The following is a 26,932-nucleotide window of genomic DNA, read 5'->3' on the forward strand; positions in this document are numbered from 1 at the left end:
GAGTAAGTACGGCACAGCCGATAGACCTGACCTGGAATACACTATTCTAATCTATTTAGTGTAAGTAGCTAATCTAGGTCCTGGCGTTACTATCTCTGCCTTTTCTCCATTCCCTCCCACAGTTGGACCCTCTGTACCCTTCGCCCAGCTTGGCTCATGGGGCATTGTCTCCACATTCAAAAAGTATGTATCTAAGTTGAATAGGCATCTTACTGCTAGTTTCTGATGCTCTATATTGTTGTGTGTGTATACATGTGTGTCTATTCCTTCCCATTATCACCATATTTTGCAACCTGGCCCCCCCTTGAAATCCTTGGCGTGCCATGCAAAAGCCCATGAATGTATTTCTCCCCTTCTTTATATTTTTCTTTCCATATTCGGCAAAACCTGGTCCCCCCAAGAAATCTTTGGCGTGGCATGTAACAGCCTATAAGTGTGTTTCTTCCCCTTTTTTTGTATTTTCTTTCCTTACAGGTACTCACTAGTAAAGCGCATTGGGATCCGCGCTCTTTCTAAATCCTGTGTTCTTATCCTTTCAGGCTTATATCATCAGTATTACTGACCTAGCTTTTTCACGTGTATCTATAAAGTCTATCTATACACATTGATCAAACATAACACTCTCTATCTGTGGGAGCGCATTAGTGAGTGACAGGGGGATCTATATACCCGGTCCTGACGAAGGGGCATGTCGCCCCGAAACATGTTGACCCACACAGGAGAGCAAGACTAGTAACCCGTTCTTGCCCTCCGCCTCACCCCTTTTAACGATACCAGCCAGTGCATATTAAATAATTTTTTCTAAACACCAGGCCAGGTATCTTTTAATTTCACTATTTATCACTCCTGACCCCACTGACACTCACTCCATCATCACTCACATAGTACTCACAATAAAAAGGTGCTCCGGCGTAGCCGCTTGTCGTAGCACTGCCCCGTCCCGCAGCGGGGGCGGGAAGACCCCGATGATGAAGCATGACACCAAGGGCCCTTTTGGTGTGTGAGGGGTATTTTAACACACTGAGTATATTCCAACAACATCGAAGTATTTGGGTCACCAGATAGAAAAAGGCAAGAGGAAGGTGTCACCAGACAGGATAGAGGCAATAATGGGAATGATGGTGCCTTCTACTCAGAGAGAAGTCAGGATGTTCTTAGGGATGGTTGGCTACTGTCGTCAGTGGATTGCCAACTTTTCATTGAAAGTAAAGCCCTTGCAGAAACTGACGCACTAGGATGTAAGTGATCCGGTACCATGGGACGATGACTGTATGAAGGCATTCTTAGAGTTGCAAGAGGACCTTTGTCATGCTCCGGCATTGGGGATGCCTGACTATAACAAACCTTTTTCACTATTCTGTTGTGAGCGAGAAGGGTGTGCATTGGCAGTTTTAGTCCAGGATCATGGAGGTGTCCGTAGACCAGTTGCCTACTTTTCAGCTACTTTAGATCCAGTAGCTTCAGCGTTGCCCGGATGTCTCGAGTCCGTTACTGCAAAGGGTGTCAGCATTGAAAGATGTGAGAGTATTGTCATGGGTCATCCTTTGATTGTACATGTTCCACATTCTGTTGAATTGTTAATGACTAGGACCAAGACACAGCACCTGACCAATAATAGGCTCACATGCTACGATCCGGTTATACTTGCTGCGGAGAATGTGACCCTCAAGAGGTGTTCTGTTTTGAATGCTGTGACATTGATGCCATTGCCAAACACACTTGATGAAGATTGTGTGGACCACCATGATTGTCTTGATGTGACTGAGCTTTGCACCAAACCGAGACCTGACATTGTTGATGAACCATTGCTTGACCCTGATGAGATTTTCTTTGCTGATGGTTCATGTTTAAGAGACATTGTTGGTCAGCTGAGAGCAGCTTTTACTGTATGTACCATTACAGGAGTAGTTGTAGCTGTATGCCTGGAAGGAGTATACTCTGCTCAGGTGGCTGAGATCATTGCTTTGACTCGTGCTTGCATAGCAGCAGACCAAATTCGAATTACCATTTACACTGACAGCCAGTACGGGTTTGCTGTGGTTCACAACTTCGGACAGCTGTGGTCCCAGAGATGTTACATGACATCGTCTGAATCACCCATCCGAAATGGGGAGTTTGTGAGGTTGCTTCTAGAGGCCGTGCAGCGCCCCAAAGAAATTGCTGTTGTAAAGTGTATGGCTCATGGAAAGGGGACAGATTTTGTGTCACTTGGAAACCGCTATGCGGATGAAGTCGCATGTTTCTGTGCCGAACAAGGTTGTTCATTCACTGAGAAACATGTAGATGCGAGCCAAGAAAGAGCCAAGTTCAACACAATGCTGGCCATGGCAGATACTTGGAATGAGATCAAGTGCCTGCAGGAACAGGTTTCACATCAGGAGAAGAATGTGTGGATTAATGCAGGCTGTGTGAAAGGAGATGTGGTTATTTGGATCTCAAGTGATGGAAGGGCAGTGTTACTGGATGAGTTGTTGAGCCCGATGGCAAGACAGATCCATGGTGCAGTACACCCGGGAAGAGATGCTATGGTGCGAGTATGCTGTGTGTCAGAGATGTGTTACCTGTCAACAAATGAATGCTAGAAAGAAAACTGTGGACACAAGGAGTCACATTGGGAGGTCCGGGGGACCTTTCAACCGGATGCAATTGGATTTCATTGAGATGCCTAGTTGTAACAGGCTGAGGTACATCTTGGTTGTGGGGTGTGTATTCTCAAGGTGGGTGGAGGCTTACCCTACTCGCAGATGTGATACACTCACAGTAGCAAAGTTGTTGTTGAGGGAACTCGTGCCTAGGTTTGGGATTTCAACCTCTCTGGAATGGGACAGAGGAACGTATTTCCATAGCAAAATAATGAAGATGCTTTGTGCAGCATTGCAAGTTGATCAAAGACTCCATGGTAGTTATCGTCCAGAGGCTTCTGGGATAGTGGAGCAAGTCAATGGGACTCTGAAAGCCCGAATGGGAGAAGTGTGTTTATCAACGTCTCTGAAGTGGTCTGATGCTTTGCAGTTGGTGTTGATGAGTATGCGCAATACCCCAGACAGGAGAACAGGACTTTCACCTAATGAGATACTGATGGGGAAGGCTATGAGGTTACCATTGGTTCCATCGACAGCCTTGCTTAGCATCACCGATGATCTGATCCTTGATTATTGCAAGGGACTAGCTGACGTCATCCTTTCTGTGTCCTATCAGGTGCAGGCTGCTGTGGTCCCGGCTGGAAGCGATCTCTGTCACGACCTGAGTCCTGGGGATTGGGTGCTGGTTCAGAAGCACGTGAGAAAGAGCTGCTTGGATGTTTGCTGGAGAGGCCCATACAAAGTTATCTTAGTGACAAACACTGCAGTGAAGGTGGAGGTTTGCCGAACTGGGTACATGCTTCACACACACGTCGAGTTTCAGCACCCTTGGAAGAAACAGCTCCTCTTCCTAAGGAAAATCAAGCAAAAGTGGCAGGGCCACAGGAGGGTACAAGCCAAGCTGTGAGGGTGTCTGAAGAAGCTGGTTGCTCACTTGACCAGGCTGAGGAGGGTCACGACAACAGCGACACTGAAACTGCCTCCAAAAGGGGAAGTTACTGTGAAAGTGGTCCAGCGTCAGACTCAGCTGAGAGAGGTTGTGAGCAGAGTGAACAAAGAGAAAGCCAGACAACAGGTAGCGCTCAAGAGCAGTTACCAGAGAGGCAGAGGTGCTTCAACTTGAGACTGGTCTCCGAAAGGGATCTTGCCCCAGTGTCTAAAGAGTCAGAGTCAGACGAAGTTGAAGAAGAGCAAGCCTGTGGATGTCTGAGGAGATCAAGACAAAAGAGAGTCCCTAGCCGAAAGTATGCAGCGCCAGCGTGGGCATACATTGAGACTGATGCCAGGAGTGCTGAGATCGGGGAGGGTAAGGGCAGTGACAGTGATTAGTACCAGCCCTAAAGTGAAGTTGGATGTGGTGTTGTTAGTACTGGAAATTGAAGGGGTGCTTGTCATCACAGTTCCAAACCCTCCGATTCTGAGCAAAATTCACAATTTGATCTTGAATAGACTGATATTTCTTACGTTTGGAGTTGAAATTCCATCTCATGAGTCAATTGTTCTTCATCTTGAACTTTTGCAGCATGTTCTAGAAGCTGTTGGAGCAAATCTTATTTTGGATTAAAGAGACTTTGTTGTAAATAAGAGCAATTAACTTAGGTCCGAGTGGAAGAAGAAGAAACTTAGGGACTTTCCACAGAGGACGGAGAAGGGTTAAGGTTGTCATTGCTTGTTGTAAATAAGGAACTGAAACAAAAAGGGGGACTTCCAGCTTTCTGAGGTGTGGTTCGAGTTGATTCACAAGTATCTGAAGAAGAAGAGAGACTTTCTGAGCGTTTCTCGTTGGACAAAGGAGCTGAAAATATTTCTGAGACCATGAAGGCTGGAAACCCAAACCATAGGGCTAGGTGCATAGTAGGCACACTTGTAGGAGGAGTGATCCTCTTCATAATGTTGGTAGTTGTAGTCTCATATTTAGCACCACATAAGCAGGCAGTGGAGATAGAGGGAACCCCTACACCTACTACTCCTAGCAAAGAAGAGGTCACGGTAGGAAACGAAAGAGCTTTGCTAGTAGAAGAGAATCGTAGGTTACATGCAGATCTGTCCAGAGGTAATTTCAAGCTTAATCCATATGCAAAATTGTTGTATGAGTATATTGATGCAATGGATGCGAAAGATTGTTATGTGTGTATGTAGCTGCCAGCTTCAGTGGATGAGGGTATCAGATACTATCATCTTCCCTTGACATATGGCATTTCATGTGGTTTGCTGCTTAGCATTTTCTATGGATGAATTCATTTTGAGTACTTCATTTCGAATTATGATGAAGTTCTCCCTGAAGTGCCAGCTTATAAACATTTGAATAAGTATGATTATTACAAATCCGAAGATAGACTTAGGACTTATTTAATTCCGACTCAAGAGTTGGACACAGATTATGCTCATCATCATAACTTGACGTGTTTATTGTCAGATACAGAGAAGAAATTTGTAGATCAAGTAGAAGATAGATACAGGAAACAAAAGCAGTTGCGAGATTCAGGGCAAGGTGAAGTAGATTGGACAGATGAAGAGAAGTTGCCCAAGTCGAAAGGGAGTTATGGTCCGATAGCTCTAGCTGATGTGCAGAAGGGGAAGTTGTGTATAAGTCGTCCACAGACATACTATGAGAATGTGTATGTGGGGCAGACCACATGTGAGCATACCTCTACATTGGAGTATTATGCAAAGGACTTTTTGCAAGGTGTAGTTCAGGCAATTCCAACTGTGTATTTTGTGTGTGGAAGGAATGCCTATGTGAGATTGCACGAGAAATGGTATGGTACGTGTTATTGAGCGATCATCTTTCCTAAGATTTACCATACAGAAGATTTTGAGCTCCTAGAAGGAGGACAGCATGCAAGAGTGAAACGAGGTGCAGCAGCTGTGGTTGGAGATATTTTTGGAGCAATGATACTAATTTTGGGAGTGATTTTGAATGATGTGAAGATCAGAAGGTTGGCGACTGTTGTGGGTGAGTTGTCAATGAGCACAGCTAAGTCATTGGTGTTGGTGGAAGGAGAAATGTTATCGATAGGACAACGGTTTTACAAAATCGTCTTGCTTTAGACGTCCTTCTAGCAAAAGAGGGAGGAGTCTGTAAACCTTTGAAGGTCCTAGAGTGCTGTATGTATATACCAGACAACAGCAAGGATCTGGAGAAATATATAAGTAACATCACTGCCATTCACTATGAGATTGAGGATTTGACTGAGGAAACTGTGTGGGAGAAGGTTGGAAAAGGATTTGGAAAAGTGGGGAGTTGGCTTGCGAACCTTGGAAAAGGATTCCTTGGATATGTGTTGAAGCCTCTTTTTATAGTTATGGCATGTGTGATTGAATTGTGGGGTTTGATAAGAGCTTACAAGTGGTACAAGTCTAGCAGATTGGAAAGATCTTTGAGAGCGCAAGGGAGGCGAATGGAGAGACTGCAGGACAGTCAATATCAGAATCTGAAAAACATGGAGTTGCTCAGGAGAGGTAGAATGGCAACAAGTTCTGTTTAAGTTGGTTCTTTCCCTAAGGATTGTGCATTTTGTGATGACACAGGCCATCAAATGGGGGGTGCACTGATAGAGCGCCATGTTGTTTGAAAAATTGTAGGGGTGCATCATAACCGTCCGTTGTCAGCACCCGCATATTTAGAGGACTATATTAATGTGTGATTTTAGAAATGTAGGACTAATCGAGAGTGTTGCAATATGTAGAATTATGCTCATATTATTTCCAGATTAATGTAGTGTTTAGCTGAGAGAATAATGCCTTAAGTAACTTAGATTAATTGCTTTATGTGTAAAATGTGCATTGAGATTGAACGTGCCATATTAAAGTTGCACGTGTAGGCTGCTTAAGAAGAATTGTGATGTTTTAACATGAGAATGATGTTTGCTAATGTGAAATGTAATGTTAGGATCGATTAATGAAATGCTTATGTTGTCGTATTAGAAATGCATTTAAAAGAGTAAAGGCCTGAGACATGAAAACGCCAACAGAGGCTTAACTGTGGATTTCTTAGCATGACTAGAAATGTCGAGTTGGAAATATGCCTTGGCAAAGAAGCTCATGTTTGCAGTTGAATTTGGAATTGTAACTTAGAGCGTGCAGAGGGATTGTTTCTCATGCATTTCTTTTCCAGGTGCAAGCCATGTAGCTTGTTAGGTAGAATGAGCCATTGTTTAGAAGTTATTTACAACAAGGGGTGGTGATGGACAGAGTCTCTGAATTAAGCAGAGTACTCTCACCCAGTCAAGAGATCAGGGCTAGATCCAACACCGTTTTTTAGCTCATTGCACCATCCCAGTTTCAGAACCTGGCTGTATGCAAATTAGTCTGTCCCTGGCCCAGTGCATCATGGGAACAGGGCAGACCAGACTACAAAAGCCAATTCTTACACTGGGAAGGAAACAAGCTTCCGGGGACCGGTTTCTGGCATTACAGCCGTCTTCGGCCCGGCTTGCTTGAATCCTGATGGTGCAATGAGCAAGGGACTCACATCTGAGTATACCCTTCCACGCTTAGGGTGGACAAAATTATTTACAACAAGGGGTGGTGATGGACAGAGTCTCTGAATTAAGCAGAGTACTCTCACCCAGTCAAGAGATCAGGGCTAGATCCAACACCGTTTTTTAGCTCATTGCACCATCCCAGTTTCAGAACCTGGCTGTATGCAAATTAGTCTGTCCCTAGCCCAGTGCATCATGGGAACAGGGCAGACCAGACTACAAAAGCCAATTCTTACACTGGGAAGGAAACAAGCTTCCGGGGACCGGTTTCTGGCATTACAGCCGTCTTCGGCCCGGCTTGCTTGAATCCTGATGGTGCAATGAGCAAGGGACTCACATCTGAGTATACCCTTCCACGCTTAGGGTGGACAAAATTATTTACAACAAGGGGTGGTGATGGACAGAGTCTCTGAATTAAGCAGAGTACTCTCACCCAGTCAAGAGATCAGGGCTAGATCCAACACCGTTTTTTAGCTCATTGCACCATCCCAGTTTCAGAACCTGGCTGTATGCAAATTAGTCTGTCCCTGGCCCAGTGCATTATGGGAACAGGGCAGACCAGACTACAAAAGCCAATTCTTACACTGGGAAGGAAACAAGCTTCCGGGGACCGGTTTCTGGCATTACAGCCGTCTTCGGCCCGGCTTGCTTGAATCCTGATGGTGCAATGAGCAAGGGACTCACATCTGAGTATACCCTTCCACGCTTAGGGTGGACAAAATTATTTACAACAAGGGGTGGTGATGGACAGAGTCTTTGAATTAAGCAGAGTACTCTCACCCAGTCAAGAGATCAGGGCTAGATCCAACACCGTTTTTTAGCTCATTGCACCATCCCAGTTTCAGAACCTGGCTGTATGCAAATTAGTCTGTCCCTGGCCCAGTGCATCATGGGAACAGGGCAGACCAGACTACAAAAGCCAATTCTTACACTGGGAAGGAAACAAGCTTCCGGGGACCGGTTTCTGGCATTACAGCCGTCTTCGGCCCGGCTTGCTTGAATCCTGATGGTGCAATGAGCAAGGGACTCACATCTGAGTATACCCTTCCACGCTTAGGGTGGACACAATTATTTACAACAAGGGGTGGTGATGGACAGAGTCTCTGAATTAAGCAGAGTACTCTCACCCAGTCAAGAGATCAGGGCTAGATCCAACACCGTTTTTTAGCTCATTGCACCATCCCAGTTTCAGAACCTGGCTGTATGCAAATTAGTCTGTCCCTGGCCCAGTGCATCATGGGAACAGGGCAGACCAGACTACAAAAGCCAATTCTTACACTGGGAAGGAAACAAGCTTCCGGGGACCGGTTTCTGGCATTACAGCCGTCTTCGGCCCGGCTTGCTTGAATCCTGATGGTGCAATGAGCAAGGGACTCACATCTGAGTATACCCTTCCACGCTTAGGGTGGACAAAATTACTTACAACAAGGGGTGGTGATGGACAGAGTCTCTGAATTAAGCAGAGTAGTCTCACCCAGTCAAGAGATCAGGGCTAGATCCAACACCGTTTTTTAGTTCATTGCACCATCCCAGTTTCAGAACCTGGCTGTATGCAAATTAGTCTGTCCCTGGCCCAGTGCATCATGGGAACAGGGCAGACCAGACTACAAAAGCCAATTCTTACACTGGGAAGGAAACAAGCTTCCGGGGACCGGTTTCTGGCATTACAGCCGTCTTCGGCCCGGCTTGCTTGAATCCTGATGGTGCAATGAGCAAGGGACTCACATCTGAGTATACCCTTCCACGCTTAGGGTGGACAAAATTATTTACAACAAGGGGTGGTGATGGACAGAGTCTCTGAATTAAGCAGAGTACTCTCACCCAGTCAAGAGATCAGGGCTAGATCCAACACCGTTTTTTAGCTCATTGCACCATCCCAGTTTCAGAACCTGGCTGTATGCAAATTAGTCTGTCCCTGGCCCAGTGCATCATGGGAACAGGGCAGACCAGACTACAAAAGCCAATTCTTACACTGGGAAGGAAACAAGCTTCCGGGGACCGGTTTCTGGCATTACAGCCGTCTTCGGCCCGGCTTGCTTGAATCCTGATGGTGCAATGAGCAAGGGACTCACATCTGAGTATACCCTTCCACGCTTAGGGTGGACAAAATTATTTACAACAAGGGGTGGTGATGGACAGAGTCTCTGAATTAAGCAGAGTACTCTCACCCAGTCAAGAGATCAGGGCTAGATCCAACACCGTTTTTTAGCTCATTGCACCATCCCAGTTTCAGAACCTGGCTGTATGCAAATTAGTCTGTCCCTGGCCCAGTGCATCATGGGAACAGGGCAGACCAGACTACAAAAGCCAATTCTTACACTGGGAAGGAAACAAGCTTCCGGGGACCGGTTTCTGGCATTAGAGCCGTCTTCGGCCCGGCTTGCTTGAATCCTGATGGTGCAATGAGCAAGGGACTCACATCTGAGTATACCCTTCCACGCTTAGGGTGGACAAAATTATTTACAACAAGGGGTGGTGATGGACAGAGTCTCTGAATTAAGCAGAGTACTCTCACCCAGTCAAGAGATCAGGGCTAGATCCAACACCGTTTTTTAGCTCATTGCACCATCCCAGTTTCAGAACCTGGCTGTATGCAAATTAGTCTGTCCCTGGCCCAGTGCATCATGGGAACAGGGCAGACCAGACTACAAAAGCCAATTCTTACACTGGGAAGGAAACAAGCTTCCGGGGACCGGTTTCTGGCATTACAGCCATCTTCGGCCCGGCTTGCTTGAATCCTGATGGTGCAATGAGCAAGGGACTCACATCTGAGTATACCCTTCCACGCTTAGGGTGGACAAAATTATTTACAACAAGGGGTGGTGATGGACAGAGTCTCTGAATTAAGCAGAGTACTCTCACCCAGTCAAGAGATCAGGTCTAGATCCAACACCGTTTTTTAGCTCATTGCACCATCCCAGTTTCAGAACCTGGCTGTATGCAAATTAGTCTGTCCCTGGCCCAGTGCATCATGGGAACAGGGCAGACCAGACTACAAAAGCCAATTCTTACACTGGGAAGGAAACAAGCTTCCGGGGACCGGTTTCTGGCATTACAGCCGTCTTCGGCCCGGCTTGCTTGAATCCTGATGGTGCAATGAGCAAGGGACTCACATCTGAGTATAACCTTCCACGCTTAGGGTGGACAAAATTATTTACAACAAGGGGTGGTGATGGACAGAGTCTCTGAATTAAGCAGAGTACTCTCACCCAGTCAAGAGATCAGGGCTAGATCCAACACCGTTTTTTAGCTCATTGCACCATCCCAGTTTCAGAACCTGGCTGTATGCAAATTAGTCTGTCCCTGGCCCAGTGCATCATGGGAACAGGGCAGACCAGACTACAAAAGCCAATTCTTACACTGGGAAGGAAACAAGCTTCCGGGGACCGGTTTCTGGCATTACAGCCGTCTTCGGCCCGGCTTGCTTGAATCCTGATGGTGCAATGAGCAAGGGACTCACATCTGAGTATACCCTTCCACGCTTAGGGTGGACAAAATTATTTACAACAAGGGGTGGTGATGGACTCTGTCCCTCACCACCCCTTGTTGTAAATATTTTTGTCCACCCTAAGCGTGGAAGGGTATACTCAGACATGAGTCCCTTGCTCATTGCACCATCAGGATTCAAGCAAGCCGGGCCGAAGACGGCTGTAATGCCAGAAACCGGTCCCCGGAAGCTTGTTTCCTTCCCAGTGTAAGAATTGGCTTTTGTAGTTTGGTTTGCCCTGTTCCCATCATGCACTGGGACAGGAACAGACTAATTTGCATACAGCCAGGTTCTGAAACTGGGATGGTGCAATGAGCTAAAAAACGGTGTTGGATCTAGCCCTGATCTTTTGACTGGGTGAGAGTATTCTGCTTAATTCAGAGACTCTGTCCCTCACCACCCCTTGTTGTAAATATTTTTGTCCACCCTAAGCGTGGAAGGGTATACTCAGACATGAGTCCCTTGCTCATTGCACCATCAGGATTCAAGCAAGCCGGGCCGAAGACGGCTGTAATGCCAGAAACCGGTCCCCGGAAGCTTGTTTCCTTCCCAGTGTAAGAATTGGCTTTTGTAGTTTGGTTTGCCCTGTTCCCATCATGCACTGGGACAGGAACAGACTAATTTGCATACAGCCAGGTTCTGAAACTGGGATGGTGCAATGAGCTAAAAAACGGTGTTGGATCTAGCCCTGATCTTTTGACTGGGTGAGAGTATTCTGCTTAATTCAGAGACTCTGTCCCTCACCACCCCTTGTTGTAAATATTTTTGTCCACCCTAAGCGTGGAAGGGTATACTCAGACATGAGTCCCTTGCTCATTGCACCATCAGGATTCAAGCAAGCCGGGCCGAAGATGGCTGTAATGCCAGAAACCGGTCCCCGGAAGCTTGTTTCCTTCCCAGTGTAAGAATTGGCTTTTGTAGTTTGGTTTGCCCTGTTCCCATCATGCACTGGGACAGGAACAGACTAATTTGCATACAGCCAGGTTCTGAAACTGGGATGGTGCAATGAGCTAAAAAACGGTGTTGGATCTAGCCCTGATCTTTTGACTGGGTGAGAGTATTCTGCTTAATTCAGAGACTCTGTCCCTCACCACCCCTTGTTGTAAATATTTTTGTCCACCCTAAGCGTGGAAGGGTATACTCAGACATGAGTCCCTTGCTCATTGCACCATCAGGATTCAAGCAAGCCGGGCCGAAGACGGCTGTAATGCCAGAAACCGGTCCCCGGAAGCTTGTTTCCTTCCCAGTGTAAGAATTGGCTTTTGTAGTTTGGTTTGCCCTGTTCCCATCATGCACTGGGACAGGAACAGACTAATTTGCATACAGCCAGGTTCTGAAACTGGGATGGTGCAATGAGCTAAAAAACGGTGTTGGATCTAGCCCTGATCTTTTGACTGGGTGAGAGTATTCTGCTTAATTCAGAGACTCTGTCCCTCACCACCCCTTCTTGTAAATATTTTTGTCCACCCTAAGCGTGGAAGGGTATACTCAGACATGAGTCCCTTGCTCATTGCACCATCAGGATTCAAGCAAGCCGGGCCGAAGACGGCTGTAATGCCAGAAACCGGTCCCCGGAAGCTTGTTTCCTTCCCAGTGTAAGAATTGGCTTTTGTAGTTTGGTTTGCCCTGTTCCCATCATGCACTGGGACAGGAACAGACTAATTTGCATACAGCCAGGTTCTGAAACTGGGATGGTGCAATGAGCTAAAAAACGGTGTTGGATCTAGCCCTGATCTTTTGACTGGGTGAGAGTATTCTGCTTAATTCAGAGACTCTGTCCCTCACCACCCCTTGTTGTAAATATTTTTGTCCACCCTAAGCGTGGAAGGGTATACTCAGACATGAGTCCCTTGCTCATTGCACCATCAGGATTCAAGCAAGCCGGGCCGAAGACGGCTGTAATGCCAGAAACTGGTCCCCGGAAGCTTGTTTCCTTCCCAGTGTAAGAATTGGCTTTTGTAGTTTGGTTTGCCCTGTTCCCATCATGCACTGGGACAGGAACAGACTAATTTGCATACAGCCAGGTTCTGAAACTGGGATGGTGCAATGAGCTAAAAAACGGTGTTGGATCTAGCCCTGATCTTTTGACTGGGTGTGAGTATTCTGCTTAATTCAGAGACTCTGTCCCTCACCACCCCTTGTTGTAAATATTTTTGTCCACCCTAAGCGTGGAAGGGTATACTCAGACATGAGTCCCTTGCTCATTGCACCATCAGGATTCAAGCAAGCCGGGCCGAAGACGGCTGTAATGCCAGAAACCGGTCCCCGTAAGCTTGTTTCCTTCCCAGTGTAAGAATTGGCTTTTGTAGTTTGGTTTGCCCTGTTCCCATCATGCACTAGGACAGGAACAGACTAATTTGCATACAGCCAGGTTCTGAACTGGGATGGTGCAATGAGCTAAAAAACGGTGTTGGATCTAGCCCTGATCTTTTGACTGGGTGAGAGTATTCTGCTTAATTCAGAGACTCTGTCCCTCACCACCCCTTGTTGTAAATATTTTTGTCCACCCTAAGCGTGGTAGGGTATACTCAGACATGAGTCCCTTGCTCATTGCACCATCAGGATTCAAGCAAGCCGGGCCGAAGACGGCTGTAATGCCAGAAACCGGTCCCCGGAAGCTTGTTTCCTTCCCAGTGTAAGAATTGGCTTTTGTAGTTTGGTTTGCCCTGTTCCCATCATGCACTGGAACAGGAACAGACTAATTTGCATACAGCCAGGTTCTGAAACTGGGATGGTGCAATGAGCTAAAAAACGGTGTTGGATCTAGCCCTGATCTTTTGACTGGGTGTGAGTATTCTGCTTAATTCAGAGACTCTGTCCCTCACCACCCCTTGTTGTAAATATTTTTGTCCACCCTAAGCGTGGAAGGGTATACTCAGACATGAGTCCCTTGCTCATTGCACCATCAGGATTCAAGCAAGCCGGGCCGAAGACGGCTGTAATGCCAGAAACCGGTCCCCGGAAGCTTGTTTCCTTCCCAGTGTAAGAATTGGCTTTTGTAGTTTGGTTTGCCCTGTTCCCATCATGCACTGGGACAGGAACAGACTAATTTGCATACAGCCAGGTTCTGAAACTGGGATGGTGCAATGAGCTAAAAAACAGTGTTGGATCTAGCCCTGATCTTTTGACTGGGTGAGAGTATTCTGCTTAATTCAGAGACTCTGTCCCTCACCACCCCTTGTTGTAAATATTTTTGTCCACCCTAAGCGTGGAAGGGTATACTCAGACATGAGTCCCTTGCTCATTGCACCATCAGGATTCAAGCAAGCCGGGCCGAAGACGGCTGTAATGCCAGAAACCGGTCCCCGGAAGCTTGTTTCCTTCCCAGTGTAAGAATTGGCTTTTGTAGTTTGGTTTGCCCTGTTCCCATCATGCATTGGGACAGGAACAGACTAATTTGCATACAGCCAGGTTCTGAAACTGGGATGGTGCAATGAGCTAAAAAACGGTGTTGGATCTAGCCCTGATCTTTTGACTGGGTGAGAGTATTCTGCTTAATTCAGAGACTCTGTCCCTCACCACCCCTTGTTGTAAATATTTTTGTCCACCCTAAGCGTGGAAGGGTATACTCAGACATGAGTCCCTTGCTCATTGCACCATCAGGATTCAAGCAAGCCGGGCCGAAGACGGCTGTAATGCCAGAAACCGGTCCCCGGAAGCTTGTTTCCTTCCCAGTGTAAGAATTGGCTTTTGTAGTTTGGTTTGCCCTGTTCCCATCATGCACTGGGACAGGAACAGACTAATTTGCATACAGCCAGGTTCTGAAACTGGGATGGTGCAATCAGCTAAAAAACGGTGTTGGATCTAGCCCTGATCTTTTGACTGGGTGTGAGTATTCTGCTTAATTCAGAGACTCTGTCCCTCACCACCCCTTGTTGTAAATATTTTTGTCCACCCTAAGCGTGGAAGGGTATACTCAGACATGAGTCCCTTACTCATTGCACCATCAGGATTCAAGCAAGCCGGGCCTAAGACGGCTGTAATGCCCGAAACCGGTCCCCGGAAGCTTGTTTCCTTCCCAGTGTAAGAATTGGCTTTTGTAGTTTGGTTTGCCCTGTTCCCATCATGCACTGGGACAGGAACAGACTAATTTGCATACAGCCAGGTTCTGAAACTGGGATGGTGCAATGAGCTAAAAAACGGTGTTGGATCTAGCCCTGATCTTTTGACTGGGTGAGAGTATTCTGCTTAATTCAGAGACTCTGTCCCTCACCACCCCTTGTTGTAAATATTTTTGTCCACCCTAAGCGTGGAAGGGTATACTCAGACATGAGTCCCTTGCTCATTGCACCATCAGGATTCAAGCAAGCCGGGCCGAAGACGGCTGTAATGCCAGAAACCGGTCCCCGGAAGCTTGTTTCCTTCCCAGTGTAAGAATTGGCTTTTGTAGTTTGGTTTGCCCTGTTCCCATCATGCACTGGGACAGGAACAGACTAATTTGCATACAGCCAGGTTCTGAAACTGGGATGGTGCAATGAGCTAAAAAACGGTGTTGGATCTAGCCCTGATCTTTTGACTGGGTGAGAGTATTCTGCTTAATTCAGAGACTCTGTCCCTCACCACCCCTTCTTGTAAATATTTTTGTCCACCCTAAGCGTGGAAGGGTATACTCAGACATGAGTCCCTTGCTCATTGCACCATCAGGATTCAAGCAAGCCGGGCCGAAGACGGCTGTAATGCCAGAAACCGGTCCCCGGAAGCTTGTTTCCTTCCCAGTGTAAGAATTGGCTTTTGTAGTTTGGTTTGCCCTGTTCCCATCATGCACTGGGACAGGAACAGACTAATTTGCATACAGCCAGGTTCTGAAACTGGGATGGTGCAATGAGCTAAAAAACGGTGTTGGATCTAGCCCTGATCTTTTGACTGGGTGAGAGTATTCTGCTTAATTCAGAGACTCTGTCCCTCACCACCCCTTGTTGTAAATATTGTTTAGAAGTTAGACTGGTAGGAATAGAGACGAAGGGAGTGCGCTGGTATGTGCAGTTGCAACTTTTGACGAAGAAGGTGCCTGGGACCCAAGGACACAGTAACGGTTTCTGAAAGAAGAATGTTTGACGCTGGAGAAGTACGAGGGGCTGCACCTGCTGAAGCAGGAGTGTCATGGGCGTATCACTTGTTTTTGGGATTTTGTATCAGGGAAAGTGCCCCAAAGGTGGAGAGTCCGTCTTAGTCATAGTGGGATTAGGGTCAGTTGGGTTTAGACTGGGTCCTGTCTAAGGCAGTCTAATTGGATTTGCAGTTAAACATGGGTCCTTGTTTGGCCTAGGCAGGAGAAACTAAGGAGCATCTTAGAACAAGCTCGGTAGTTGAGGCTACTTACTTGGAAAAGTGAATGTGCTTCTTAGGGAGCCTTAACAGGTGACACCTTTTTCTCTTGCCTGTGAGATATGTTAAGTAAATTTAAATGTAAATGTTTTTGTACTTGTATAGCGCACAGCTACCCACAGTGGGTTTCCTGGCGCTTGTACGAATACCGCAAGGGAACCCTTCCTGGCTTTCCCTGTGAAGTGTCCACTCCTGGGCACCCCCATGGTGCAGACCAGGCATCCCTCGCGTTGTGGGGGCCGTTGTGGAGACTAAGCAAGCTATTGCCCAGAGTTGCAGCGCGGGACCCATGATCAGAATAGGCACTGAGGCGAGAATATCCAGTCAGGGGAATTAATGAGCCCGAGACCCACCGAGGCGGGAATCGAACCCTGGTCCCTGGCCAGAGCTCTGCATCGAGGTCTGCCTGCTCTAACCATTGAGCCACACTTCTCCACGTAGGGATGTCACTTTAGACTTAGTGTAGGGACAAACTAATCTTTTCTTTCACATTGGAATAGATGCATTCGAGTTTTCCAGTGGGCACAGTTATTGCATGCCTGATACTTCTTGAATTAACTTTGCTCTTTATTTTGAGTTGTCTGAGACTCTTTTGTGGAATTATGTTTGTATTTGTGCCAGTTTATTTCTTGAACCTCTTGCTGAGGTGCTTGTATGTCCAGTTGTTTTTGGCTTTGTAATAAACTTTTAAACTTTTCTTTGGAGTCAGTGGTCCTTCAGATTAAAACGTGTTGATTTAGGGAATCTGTCAAAAAAGTACAAAATTTAAAGAACTTCCTTCACGCTACCATGCATACTAAAGAGACCCATAGAAAACAAAGACATCAGCGCACATCATTTTCAGTCTCTATAACCCCTGTGCATTCAGCACCATTCTTCAATGTAAGTTTTTGCACAAACACTCCTTTTCAGTCCAATAGAGCCTCATGGTGTAGACAAGTTTAAGATTTTATTTCTTTTAAAATCAAGTACTTCACAGCCGACGTGCGTTTCGCCCCCTGCGGGCTTCCTCAAGGCAGATTTCCAATATGCTCAGCACTGCATCTACCAACATTTGTTAAATTCAAAGACCCTTATAGTATTCTTCACCCAACGTATATTTCTGTCTTTACAAACTTCCACAAAAGTAGCAGTTGTTTTCCTTTAATATTTAGCCGGAGCCACGATAAGTTCCATCACACACACCAGAGTTCCTTCGCTATGTTCTTTCCGCTACCGAGGTTCATTTAGGGAATCTGTCAAAAAGGTACAAAATTTAAAGAACTTCCTTCACACTTCCATGCAGACTAAAGAGACCCGTCGACCGGGGATTCCTCAAAGCAATACAAACATACAACCACAAAACAATAAAACCATTGCAAGTAACAAAATACACTCGATGTTACAACAGCCCTAAAAGTGTTGAAACAAGTTTAAATGTACTCCAGCCCAGCTTTGGAGTAAGTCAAGACTCAGACATGGCCAACCACTCGTTCTGCATCACATGCCCATAAAAAACAGTAAAGATTATTAAAAAACAAGTTAACAGTTTAAACTTTTTGTTATTAAATATGAAGTGTGTAAGTTAAATACAAAGGACCTTTTTTTAGAGTTTGACAGTCTGTTTACTCCATTGCAAGTAATGGATATCAAGGTTGCCTTATTACTATATCCTATGGCACTTGTGATATGGTAGACAAGATACTCATTGTGTTTGTGATGGAGTAACCCCTCCATCGAACTCTAAATCAGGCTCATACTTTTTAACGAAGTTAACAAAAAAAAAATAACAAAAAAAATGTTAGGGTGAGTATTTTTTATTTATTATTTAAAAATGTCAATGTATTAATTAACTTAATATATTTAAATTGTTATTATTGAATACAAATTAAATTTGATATAATAATACACTTTCACATTGTATTATAGGTTCCTGTGTGATAATCAATATTTCAGTTATTTTCCAATTATAATATTCTTTAAAACATTTTGAAAAACTATTCTTAAATTATAAACTTTAATACATTTCCCTAATTTCCCTATTGTGTGGTTTCTACTCCAATGAAGGAGATCTCTGCCAATAGGTTAAAAGTTACCTGTAATAACTTTTCCTTCCTTGTAGGAGTCTTCCCCCTCATTTAAGGAGGTGGAGACACGCAAGTCTACACATTGGTGTAAATCTCCACTCGTAACTGGTAAATAGCAAAAACGTAGAGAGTTACACATACGTGTATGAGTAGATCAACATATGACTAAATATGCACATGTATATTTATGTACGCAAATCAGGCCTATAGTATTTAGCTAATTCCTAGTACTTAAACACACGCGAAACTCCTGGGTATGCTTTTCTCTTTTCTTGGGAGAAGCCAGTGTTTATTTAAAAAAAACTCTTTAAGCCCTTCTGCACAGTGGAAAATGCCCCCATAAAATGCAGTTTCAAAAACTAGACAGATTTATGTGACTGGCGTTATGGAGGTAACATTTCCTGTTTTTTGTAGGTACTTTCCAGTACTAATGCTTAGCACAAGCTTTTACTGTGTTAACTTATTTGGAAGCACAAACCTGCCACAACGGCGTTTTTGGCTGTCATTATGGCATTAGGAAATACATTGCCGGCTCTTGACTGCTCGAAAAATGCTTCGCTGGAAGTGTTGACTCACGTAAACAATTGGCTGCCTTATTAAGAAAGAAATATCGTGACACTGGTTAATTAAATATATTGATGGTATAACTAGTGAAAAACGCGTCTAATTTTTTTTTTTTTTAAAGATAGAACCATTTAGGTAAAGAAATCAGCACAGAGTAAAATCTCAGTCTGGTATGCAGCATGTTCTGACCTCATGTTTTCTTTCTGTGATGTAGGATCTGACTCGATACTTCCATATATCATCAACGCCGACATTCCAGTTCTACGTCAATGAAGAGAAGGTACAGTGACGCTCAAAAGGTTCCCTGAAAACACGTGGCATGATTGTTGCTGCATGTAACTAGTTGCCCATGTGCAAGTAAAGCACGCTTACTTCTCTAGTCTTTGAAAATGAGGGCATCTACATGAAAAACATTAGGTTAATTAACAGTTTTGAATTAAGACATACGTTAATTACCAATTTTGAATTAAGACACGTGTAGAATTAATATGTATTCTTGCACATAGCGAGAGAGCGAGTGGGAAAGAGACATCGAGCGAAAGAGTGAGAGTTGAGATACCCTGAATGGGAGAAAAGAGGCTTTAGTTAATTGAATACAAGGCATCAACACCCGTAATTCTAAAATTTCTAGACTAAGTTTACATGGTGTGAAACCCCTCTCTGCACATATTACCCGTAATCGGACTTGATTGCTCTGGTCTACCGATCCTATAAAATGCTGGTGTATTTTCTGAAGGTGTTATTGCGAAACACAACCATGGTAGGCCAGCAAGTTTCACAGATCAAGCTAAGGAAACGACAAAGTTTGGTGGGAGGAAAACGTGGTAGAGAGAAGAACAGTCCAATCAAGTTAAGTAGCGACCTCTTGCCCATGTTATGCCATCACGGCCCCTGCTGGCATGGCATTTTTGATAGAACGAAAGTCTGAACAGTTCATCTTTTCAGAAGGTTCCTGAAACATAAGTACTTAAGATCAGATACCAATTAGGGGTCATGGGTATGTCACAGTCTTGAGCTTGCACACCCAGGGATCTTTCACCAATTAATTCATTTAATTAGTAGACTATGCATTCATGGATAATGTTGGCAGCCGATGAGCAGTGATTCCTGACTGTGGTGTAGTGCAAGTCTATTTTCTGCAGGAAATATGCCTCCAATTCCCTGAAACTTTTGTATAGGCTACAAAGAATTTTGAATATGGTCCTGGCTTTTACTAGTGACCAGTGGAATTACAGGTTAATATGTTCCTATTTAGAAATGTTAGGGGATTCTCTGGTTTCCTGATTTTCTACGCTTACTAACTTGGTGATGAGTGTCTCAGGGTAGTGGCAGAGCAGATAACGCTAGCAGTATACAATGCAAGCCATGAAGACGGTACTCATCAGTTCCTCACTATGAGAAGTTTGGAGTAGTTAGGGGATTTTAAGCAGTACGCAGTGGGGGGCGGCTGATCCCTCAGACCACTGCATCAAATTGTAGAGAAGGACAAAATAACTGATTCCCTTTCTCCGAGCTACGTCTTGGTTCTATTCTTTCAGAGAAAGCCCTGCTGCATGAATGAATGAATGAATGAATGAATGAATGAATTTGCATTTCTAAAGCGCATGGCTACCAGAAGGCCTCCCAGCGCCGATGCAGGATGTGGCCCAGTCAGGAGATATGCCTACCACCAACGCACACTTTTTAATCCTATTTGGTACTTGAGAAGCTATGAAAAGTGGACTACATCCATGTTGTAAAAGAAGCAGGATAGAGATTATCATTTAACTCAGTTTACCGGACATGGGAATTCAACCCAAGATACAAAAGGCCCACCATTCTCGCTTAGTTTTTCAGCCTGTGCAAAAATATTGTATTCTCAGAAGTGCCATAAGCTTGTTAAAGAGAAAGGACTGTAATACATGTTTTCTTTTCCTCATGCAGTGAGATGAGGAGTTCCCCCTAATATTTGCTATCTCTGTTTTGGAGCACGTCACAGCTCTGAACTCACGTTGCAGGTCATGGATGAGATGGTTATGTTCCACGTTCTCTTTCCCCTGTCTTGAAGCTGTCTTATCACCCCCTTTTCCAACATCTCGCTACTGCATCGGAGATTGGAGGAGTGGAGGAATTATTTCATGCAGGTGGCTGGCAAAAATCCTTCCATGAGCTGGATGCTTTGATTATGCTGGCCATTCGTAGTTTCTTTGCATATTCTATTGGTTTGAAGGCAAATTATCCGTTTAGTAATTGAGGCCGAGCGGTGGGTACAAGCTGGTTTTGGTATGCTGGAGAACAAAGTTATGGATTGTGAAAAAGTTTTATTTCTAAGAACCTATGTATATCTTCAGAGGGTTGATGAGATTTGCAGGGGTTCCTTTTTAGGGCATCGGTATTAGCCGGCTCATGATAGTTACTAAAGATTTTCTTTATTTTGTTGATTTTCCAGGGTTTGAAGGAGGTGATTGCTTACAAAAACTGAAAACAGCCCTGTGGGTGGGTAGGGAGATGGTTGTGGTCTGCAGGGGTAGAATCAAAGATGATGGAATGTTTTAATTCGAAGAATTCAAGTAAGTGTTCACTGTGTTGATGAGATGCACAGGGGTTACTTTTTTAATTTTAATGAATCGGGAGTAGGTCGTTTTTAGAAGATGTTGAAGATTTCCTTCATTTTGTTGGGTGGCTCAATAATATTTTTTTCTAGATAGGCCCTTATTATCTTTTGATTGCCCTGTGTTAGCCTTTTCTATGTATTCTTCAGAGATGTGTGTCCTCTTTAATTTAACTATTACTACTTATTTTGTAATCTCTTAACCTGCTTTGCGTTCCCAACATGCTAATGCTAAGGGTGGTCTTCCTATTTTACTAAACACAAATGCTAAGTAAAAATATAAATGCATTATTGCCACGAACAGTTATGTATTAGGGGCCTCATTTACAATTTTTTGTGACGTAGGGCAGCGCCACAAGCCTTCCTGCAGCACAGCGCCTACATCAAAAGAAGAGTGCAGGAATGCACCATATCTATCAGATACCGTGCATTCTTCTCCTGTTTCACATCGCTGCCGCACAAATGGCTGCCATGCGCCAATGCAGGCACCCTTGTACCATGGTGCAAAGGTGTCTGCGATAAAATCAGGTTGTTTTTGTACGTGAAGTGACACCTCCCTTCAAAAAAAACAACCCTTACGCCACCCCTGGGGAGGCGTAGACTTTTGACGCATTCCCAGGTTTACAGCTTGTTGTAAATCTGAAAATGTGTCACATGCTATGGATGTTATGTGAGAACACCCACCGTAACGCCCATGGCACACCTCCCCATCGCAGTGTGAGGCAATGCAGCGAATTGCGGGGTGGCTTTATGTGGCCTCATAGGGTAAGCCCAGTGCACCGCCGTAACGTCATAAAAAGTGATTTTTGGGCAGCGCACGCTGCTTGTAAATAATCCCCTAGGAATCAAGTTAAGATTGACATCGCTGTCCGATCCTCTTTATCTGTTTACAATCTTTATTCCTATAGGCAATTTACAATCATCTTTTCACTGAAGAATTTCAGCTTTCAGTGTCAAAAACACAAAGTGATCACTAGAAATATACCTATTCTTGGAAAAGCAAGAGCTTCAATTGCAGCTCTCAGGCAATTTAGAGTTGAGGAACTCAAGATTGCTTGTTACCTATCGGGATCCATTTTACATAATAGGTACAGGACAGAAAACAGATGCATATTGTTTTTTACCCAGTGTTTTAAGAGTCAGACTTTGAGTGATTATGTGAAAACATCCTATGCAATCTTTGCTTATTTCTCTACGATACCAATGATTCTTGATCACAAATTAATCATTTCTGAAGTTGTCTTAACATAACATATTTGTAAAATTCACGTTAACCCCTTTGGGCGTCTCGGCACTGCATAACATAATTATTAAAATATTCACATGATGACAACTGGAACTTTTGGGTTAGCAATTGTACACACTTTTAACTATTCATTACCTACCTCGTCCATCTCCCTCGTCACAGTAACCATGGAGCACCCAGTGATCTGGACACAGCATTCACCCAATCAGAAAGGTCCTCACCCAAGATGGTCACCCGGCAGGAAGTACCTGCCACCTGACCTATAAGGGTGGGACCTACACAGGAAACATCCTGTTTTTTTCTCTGTGTTCTGGCTGGAACACCCTTTACATATATGTTCCGAGGCGGTTCACCGGCTAGCTACGTATATAATTTTTTTTTTTTATTCATTTTCGGGGTCTGCTATAGCGTCCCCGTTTTTGTACACCTCTGCTCCTCCTGGGGCACGGTTTTGCTGGCTCCGCTCCCACGCTGAGCGAGGGGAGCGGTTGCTTTCTTCTTTTTTTAAATGTCACTGCTTCTCCCGCGCAAGCTCTGGGTGCAGCGGTATTCTTTTTTTTATTGTTGTACATTGCACTGCTGCTCCCACGCTGGGCGCTGGGTGCAGCGGTATTCTTTCTTACTGATTGTACATTGCGCTGCTGCTCCCACGCTGGGCGCTGGGTGCAGAGGTATTCTTTTTTTAAGCCCTCGCTGGGCGCTGAGGTTTTCTTTTTTTTAAATAGCTGGTCCCTCGCTGGGCGCAGGGCGCAGTTTTGCCACATTTTGCCCCTTCCCCGTGCTGGGCGTCTGGGGTGCGGCTGAGGTGCCTTATGATGTATATACCTGAAGTGGGGCATGGGCTTACCTGCACTCCTTGGCGTCTGCTTCTCCTGCTCCTGACGTCCTCGCACGGCGGTTTCTGTGGCACTTTGTATCCTTCTGGATGATTAGGAGGTGGGGCCGGTTGCTGGGCAATGGTGTTCCCTCCCTATTTAAGGTTTTCCCCTCCTCCTTCTGGTTGTGTTTTGTTTTAGTATGGAGGGTAAACACTCTGGAAAGCGTCCTCGCCGTTTTCTGGCTCTGATTCTGATCCTGTGGCCCATCAGCCAGTGGGTTTGGACCTTGATGTGCTCCAGTCCATGATTGATAAGGCTGTCTCTTCTGCCTTGGAGGCTTGTGATGCACCGGTGCCTTTGCTACCTGCTGGTTCTTCTCTGCCTGTCCCTGATTCTGATGGCTCGGATGATGAGCAGCATGGTCGTTTTGTTAAGGGCGCTGAGTTGAAAGAGGTCCTCACGCACTTGAAGGACAATTTGGCTTTCCCTTCTGTTGCTCCACTGGCTGAGGATGATGATTATTTCTCCCAGTACCGCCGTAGGGAGCCTGACCCCCTTCCTGTTCACAAAGCGGTCAGGGGTCTTCTGTCTCGTGAGTGGGCTGATGTTGAAAAGGCTGGTTTCCCATGGATCCTCGCCAAGAAATATCCTTTCCAGGACTTTCTGTCTGAATTTCCTCCTAGTGTTAAGGTGGATTCTCTCATGGTGGGTCTGGCATCCAGTGGTTCTACCGTTTCTGAGGATGCCTCGCCTAGTGACCCAGTGGATAAGAAGGTGGACAGTGCGGCTAGGTGGGCCTACTCCGCTACTAAATTTTCAATCCGGGCGGGGGCCTATGCCTCATATGTTGTGCAGTCTCTGCTCCATGATTTCCAGGTCCTGTCTGTGGCCCTCCAGGAGGGGGAGGATATTAATCCCCGTCTGTCCCTTATGGAACAGCAGGTTTGTTTGTTATCGGACATCTCTTCTGACTCTTTGTCTCCTGCTGCTGCCATTTCTGGCTCCATTATTTCTGCACGCCTGAATATTTGGATGCGCTCCTGGAAGGTGGATGCTTCTCAGAAGGCCCTTCTTTCCCGCTTGCCCTTTGATGGTTCCAAGTTGTTTGGTTCTTGGCTTGAGGATCTCCTTAAGAAGTCTGTGGAGGAATCGTAAGCTCCTGACTCCTCTGCAGCCATCTCTGAGGGGGCGTGGTTTTGGTTACAGGCGTGCTTTTGGAAATCCCCCGTCTGCTGCGAGGGGTTCCTCCCAGCCCTTTCGCGGGAGGGGTCGTGGCCGTGGAACCCCCTTCTCTGCCAAGTCCTGGCAACCACCTGCTGGCCCTGTCCTTCCCGATGCCTCTGCCAAGTCCTGACTATCTTCGGGTGGGCGGGCGGATTGGTCTGTTCTCTTCCGCCTGGGTTCTCGACGTCACTGATCCCTGGGTTCTTCGCCTGGTGGTAGAAGGGTATTCTATTGTCTTCTCTTCTCCTCTGCCAGATCTTTTTGTCCCCACTCCCACTCCTCGGACTCCTCTGAGGTTGGTAGGGTTACGTCAGGGGATTCAGGATCTTCTCCAGAAGGGTGCCATTGTGCCTGTTCCAGTGCCGGAGATGGGACAGAGTTGCTACTCCCTGATGTTCCTGGTGCCGAAACTGTCTGGGGACTTTCGCCCCATCTTGGACCTCAAGACCGTGAACCTCTATGTGCCTTACCAGAGATTCAAAATGGTGAGTTTGCAGCAGATCCTGCCACTTGTCTCCTCTGGGGCCTTCCTGTCCTCTCTGGACCTTTTGGATGCTTATTACCACATTCCTGTGCATCCCCTCTACCAGCGTTATTTGACCCCACCTGCGAGACTTGTGGGTTCAGGTCAGGACGAACAATCAGGTGGCTCGTGCCTACTTGGACCATTTGGGGGCACTTGCTCTCGTCTTTTGGTTCTCCTGGCGGATCAGATTGGGTCTTGGGCGGAGGACAATCTGCTGGGTCTGACGGCTGTCTATCTGCCGGGGAGGGAGAATGGGCGTGCGGATCAGCTGAGTCGCCTTCTTCCCTCTTCTGTCTCTCTGTCCCTGTCTCCTCTGGTTTTTCGGGAGCTGTCGGAGAGGTTCAGGAAGGCCCTGGTTGGATCTCTCTGCATCCCCTCAGGATGCTCTTCTGCCGAGGTTCTGTGCCCTTCTGCCTTGCGTGGGTGCGTGGGGGGTGGATGCCCTGAGTTTCCCTTGGCCCCAGGGTCTTCTATATGCCTTTCCTCCTTTTCCCCTTCTCAGCAGGGTTCTGGCAAAGATCAGGTCGGAGAGGGTGTTGGTGCTTTTGGTGGCTCCCCTTTGGCCTCGCCAGTCTTGGTATCCCCTCCTTCTCCTCCTTTGCGGTTCCCGCTGTCACCTGCTCCTCTCCGCTTTCCTCACCTGTCTCATCAGGCTCTCACCCAGTTGGCGTTGGGGGTTTGGAAATTGAAAGGCGAAGGCTAGTCTCCCTGGGGTGTTCCTCTGCTGTGGCGTTGTCTATCCAGAAGTCTCGTAAAAGCAGTAACCTTAAGATCTACGAGTGCCACTGGCGGAATTTCTCCGTTTGGTGTTCTTTCTGGGGTTTTCTCCCTGATTCCTGTGAAAGGGGTTCTGTTCTTGAGTTCCTCCGGGATTGGTTTTTGCTTGTTCTGTCGGTCTCTACACTCCGCAGCCAGTGGTCCTCCATTAAGGCTCTCCGAGGGTCCTCTCTAGTTCCCTTTGAGGCCTTGACTTCGCGCCTTCTGCGCAGTTTCTTTCTTCGGCGGCCTGTCATTGCTGCTCCTGTCCTTCCCTGGGATCTTCCCTTGGTCCTTCATTCCTTGCAGGATTCTCCCTTTGAGCCTCTGACTTCGGTCTCTCTGGAGTTTCTGACCCTGAAGGTTTGCTTTCTGGTGGCCATTACTTCTGGCCGTCGTTTGGGGGAACTTGGGGCCTTGCTTTGTCATCCTCCCTTCTTGCGTTTTTTTCCTGACAAAGTGGACCTCTGTTCTGACCCGGCTTTTCTTCCCAAGGTTCCCTCTGCTTTTCATTTGTCTTAGGACATTGTCCTGCCTGCCTTTTGCCTTCCCTTCTACTGATGAGGAAATTTGGCTCCATTCCGTGGATTTGACCAGGGCTCTGGTGATCTACCTGGAGCGCACTGCCTCCTTTCGCCAGGTGGATTTTTTGTTTGTTACCTTTGGTGTTGCCTGGAAGGGTCATCGCCCTACCATTGCCACTCTTTCCTGTTGGGTCCGATCCACTGTCTCCCTGGCCTACCGCCATTCGCGGTGTGCCCCTTCCCCCGGTTGTTCAGGGTCAGTTTACCCGGGGTTTGACTTCCTCCTGGGCTTCATTCAAAGGGGCTTCCCTTAAGGATCTTTGTGCTGCGGCTACCTGGTCCTCCGCTCACACTCATGTTTCCCATTATCGGTTGAGGGTGGGGGAGGTTTTTTCTGGGAATTTTGGTTCCGCTGTCCTTGCGGCTGTCCACTGATTGTGTTTCTTGTCTGCATTGATTACAATTTGTATTTTTCTGGCATCTTGGTGTCTGTTCCTTGTTCGTCTTTCGCTTGGGTACACACTCCATGGTTACTGTGACGAGGGAGACGGACGAGGTAGGTAATGACTCGGTTACTTACCGGTAATGTTCATTACTCCTAGTCATAGTCTCCCTTGTCACAGTCTTATTCCCTCCCGCCCGCCCTTGCTGGTGGGGGGACGAACAATGGATTTTGCTTTATATTTCAGGATGTTCCCTGTATAGGTCCCACCCTTATATGCCAGGTGGCAGGTACTTCC

At 46.1% G+C, this 26,932-nt stretch overlaps 1 protein-coding gene across 1 annotated transcript in view; it reads left to right on the forward strand.

The window, feature by feature from the left end:
- The window catches only part of LOC144819874 (thioredoxin-like), a 362,035-nt gene that overhangs the window by 200,677 nt on the left and 134,426 nt on the right, over positions 1 to 26,932 (forward strand). The window contains exon 3 of the mRNA XM_078677597.1: positions 18,723 to 18,788. Coding sequence (XP_078533723.1) covers positions 18,723 to 18,788 — 66 coding nt within the window. The remainder of the gene's footprint in view (positions 1 to 18,722; positions 18,789 to 26,932) is intronic.

The sequence above is a fragment of the Lissotriton helveticus genome, chromosome 2_1, assembly GCF_964261635.1.
Source record: "Lissotriton helveticus chromosome 2_1, aLisHel1.1, whole genome shotgun sequence".
NCBI classification, from domain to species: domain Eukaryota; kingdom Metazoa; phylum Chordata; class Amphibia; order Caudata; family Salamandridae; genus Lissotriton; species Lissotriton helveticus.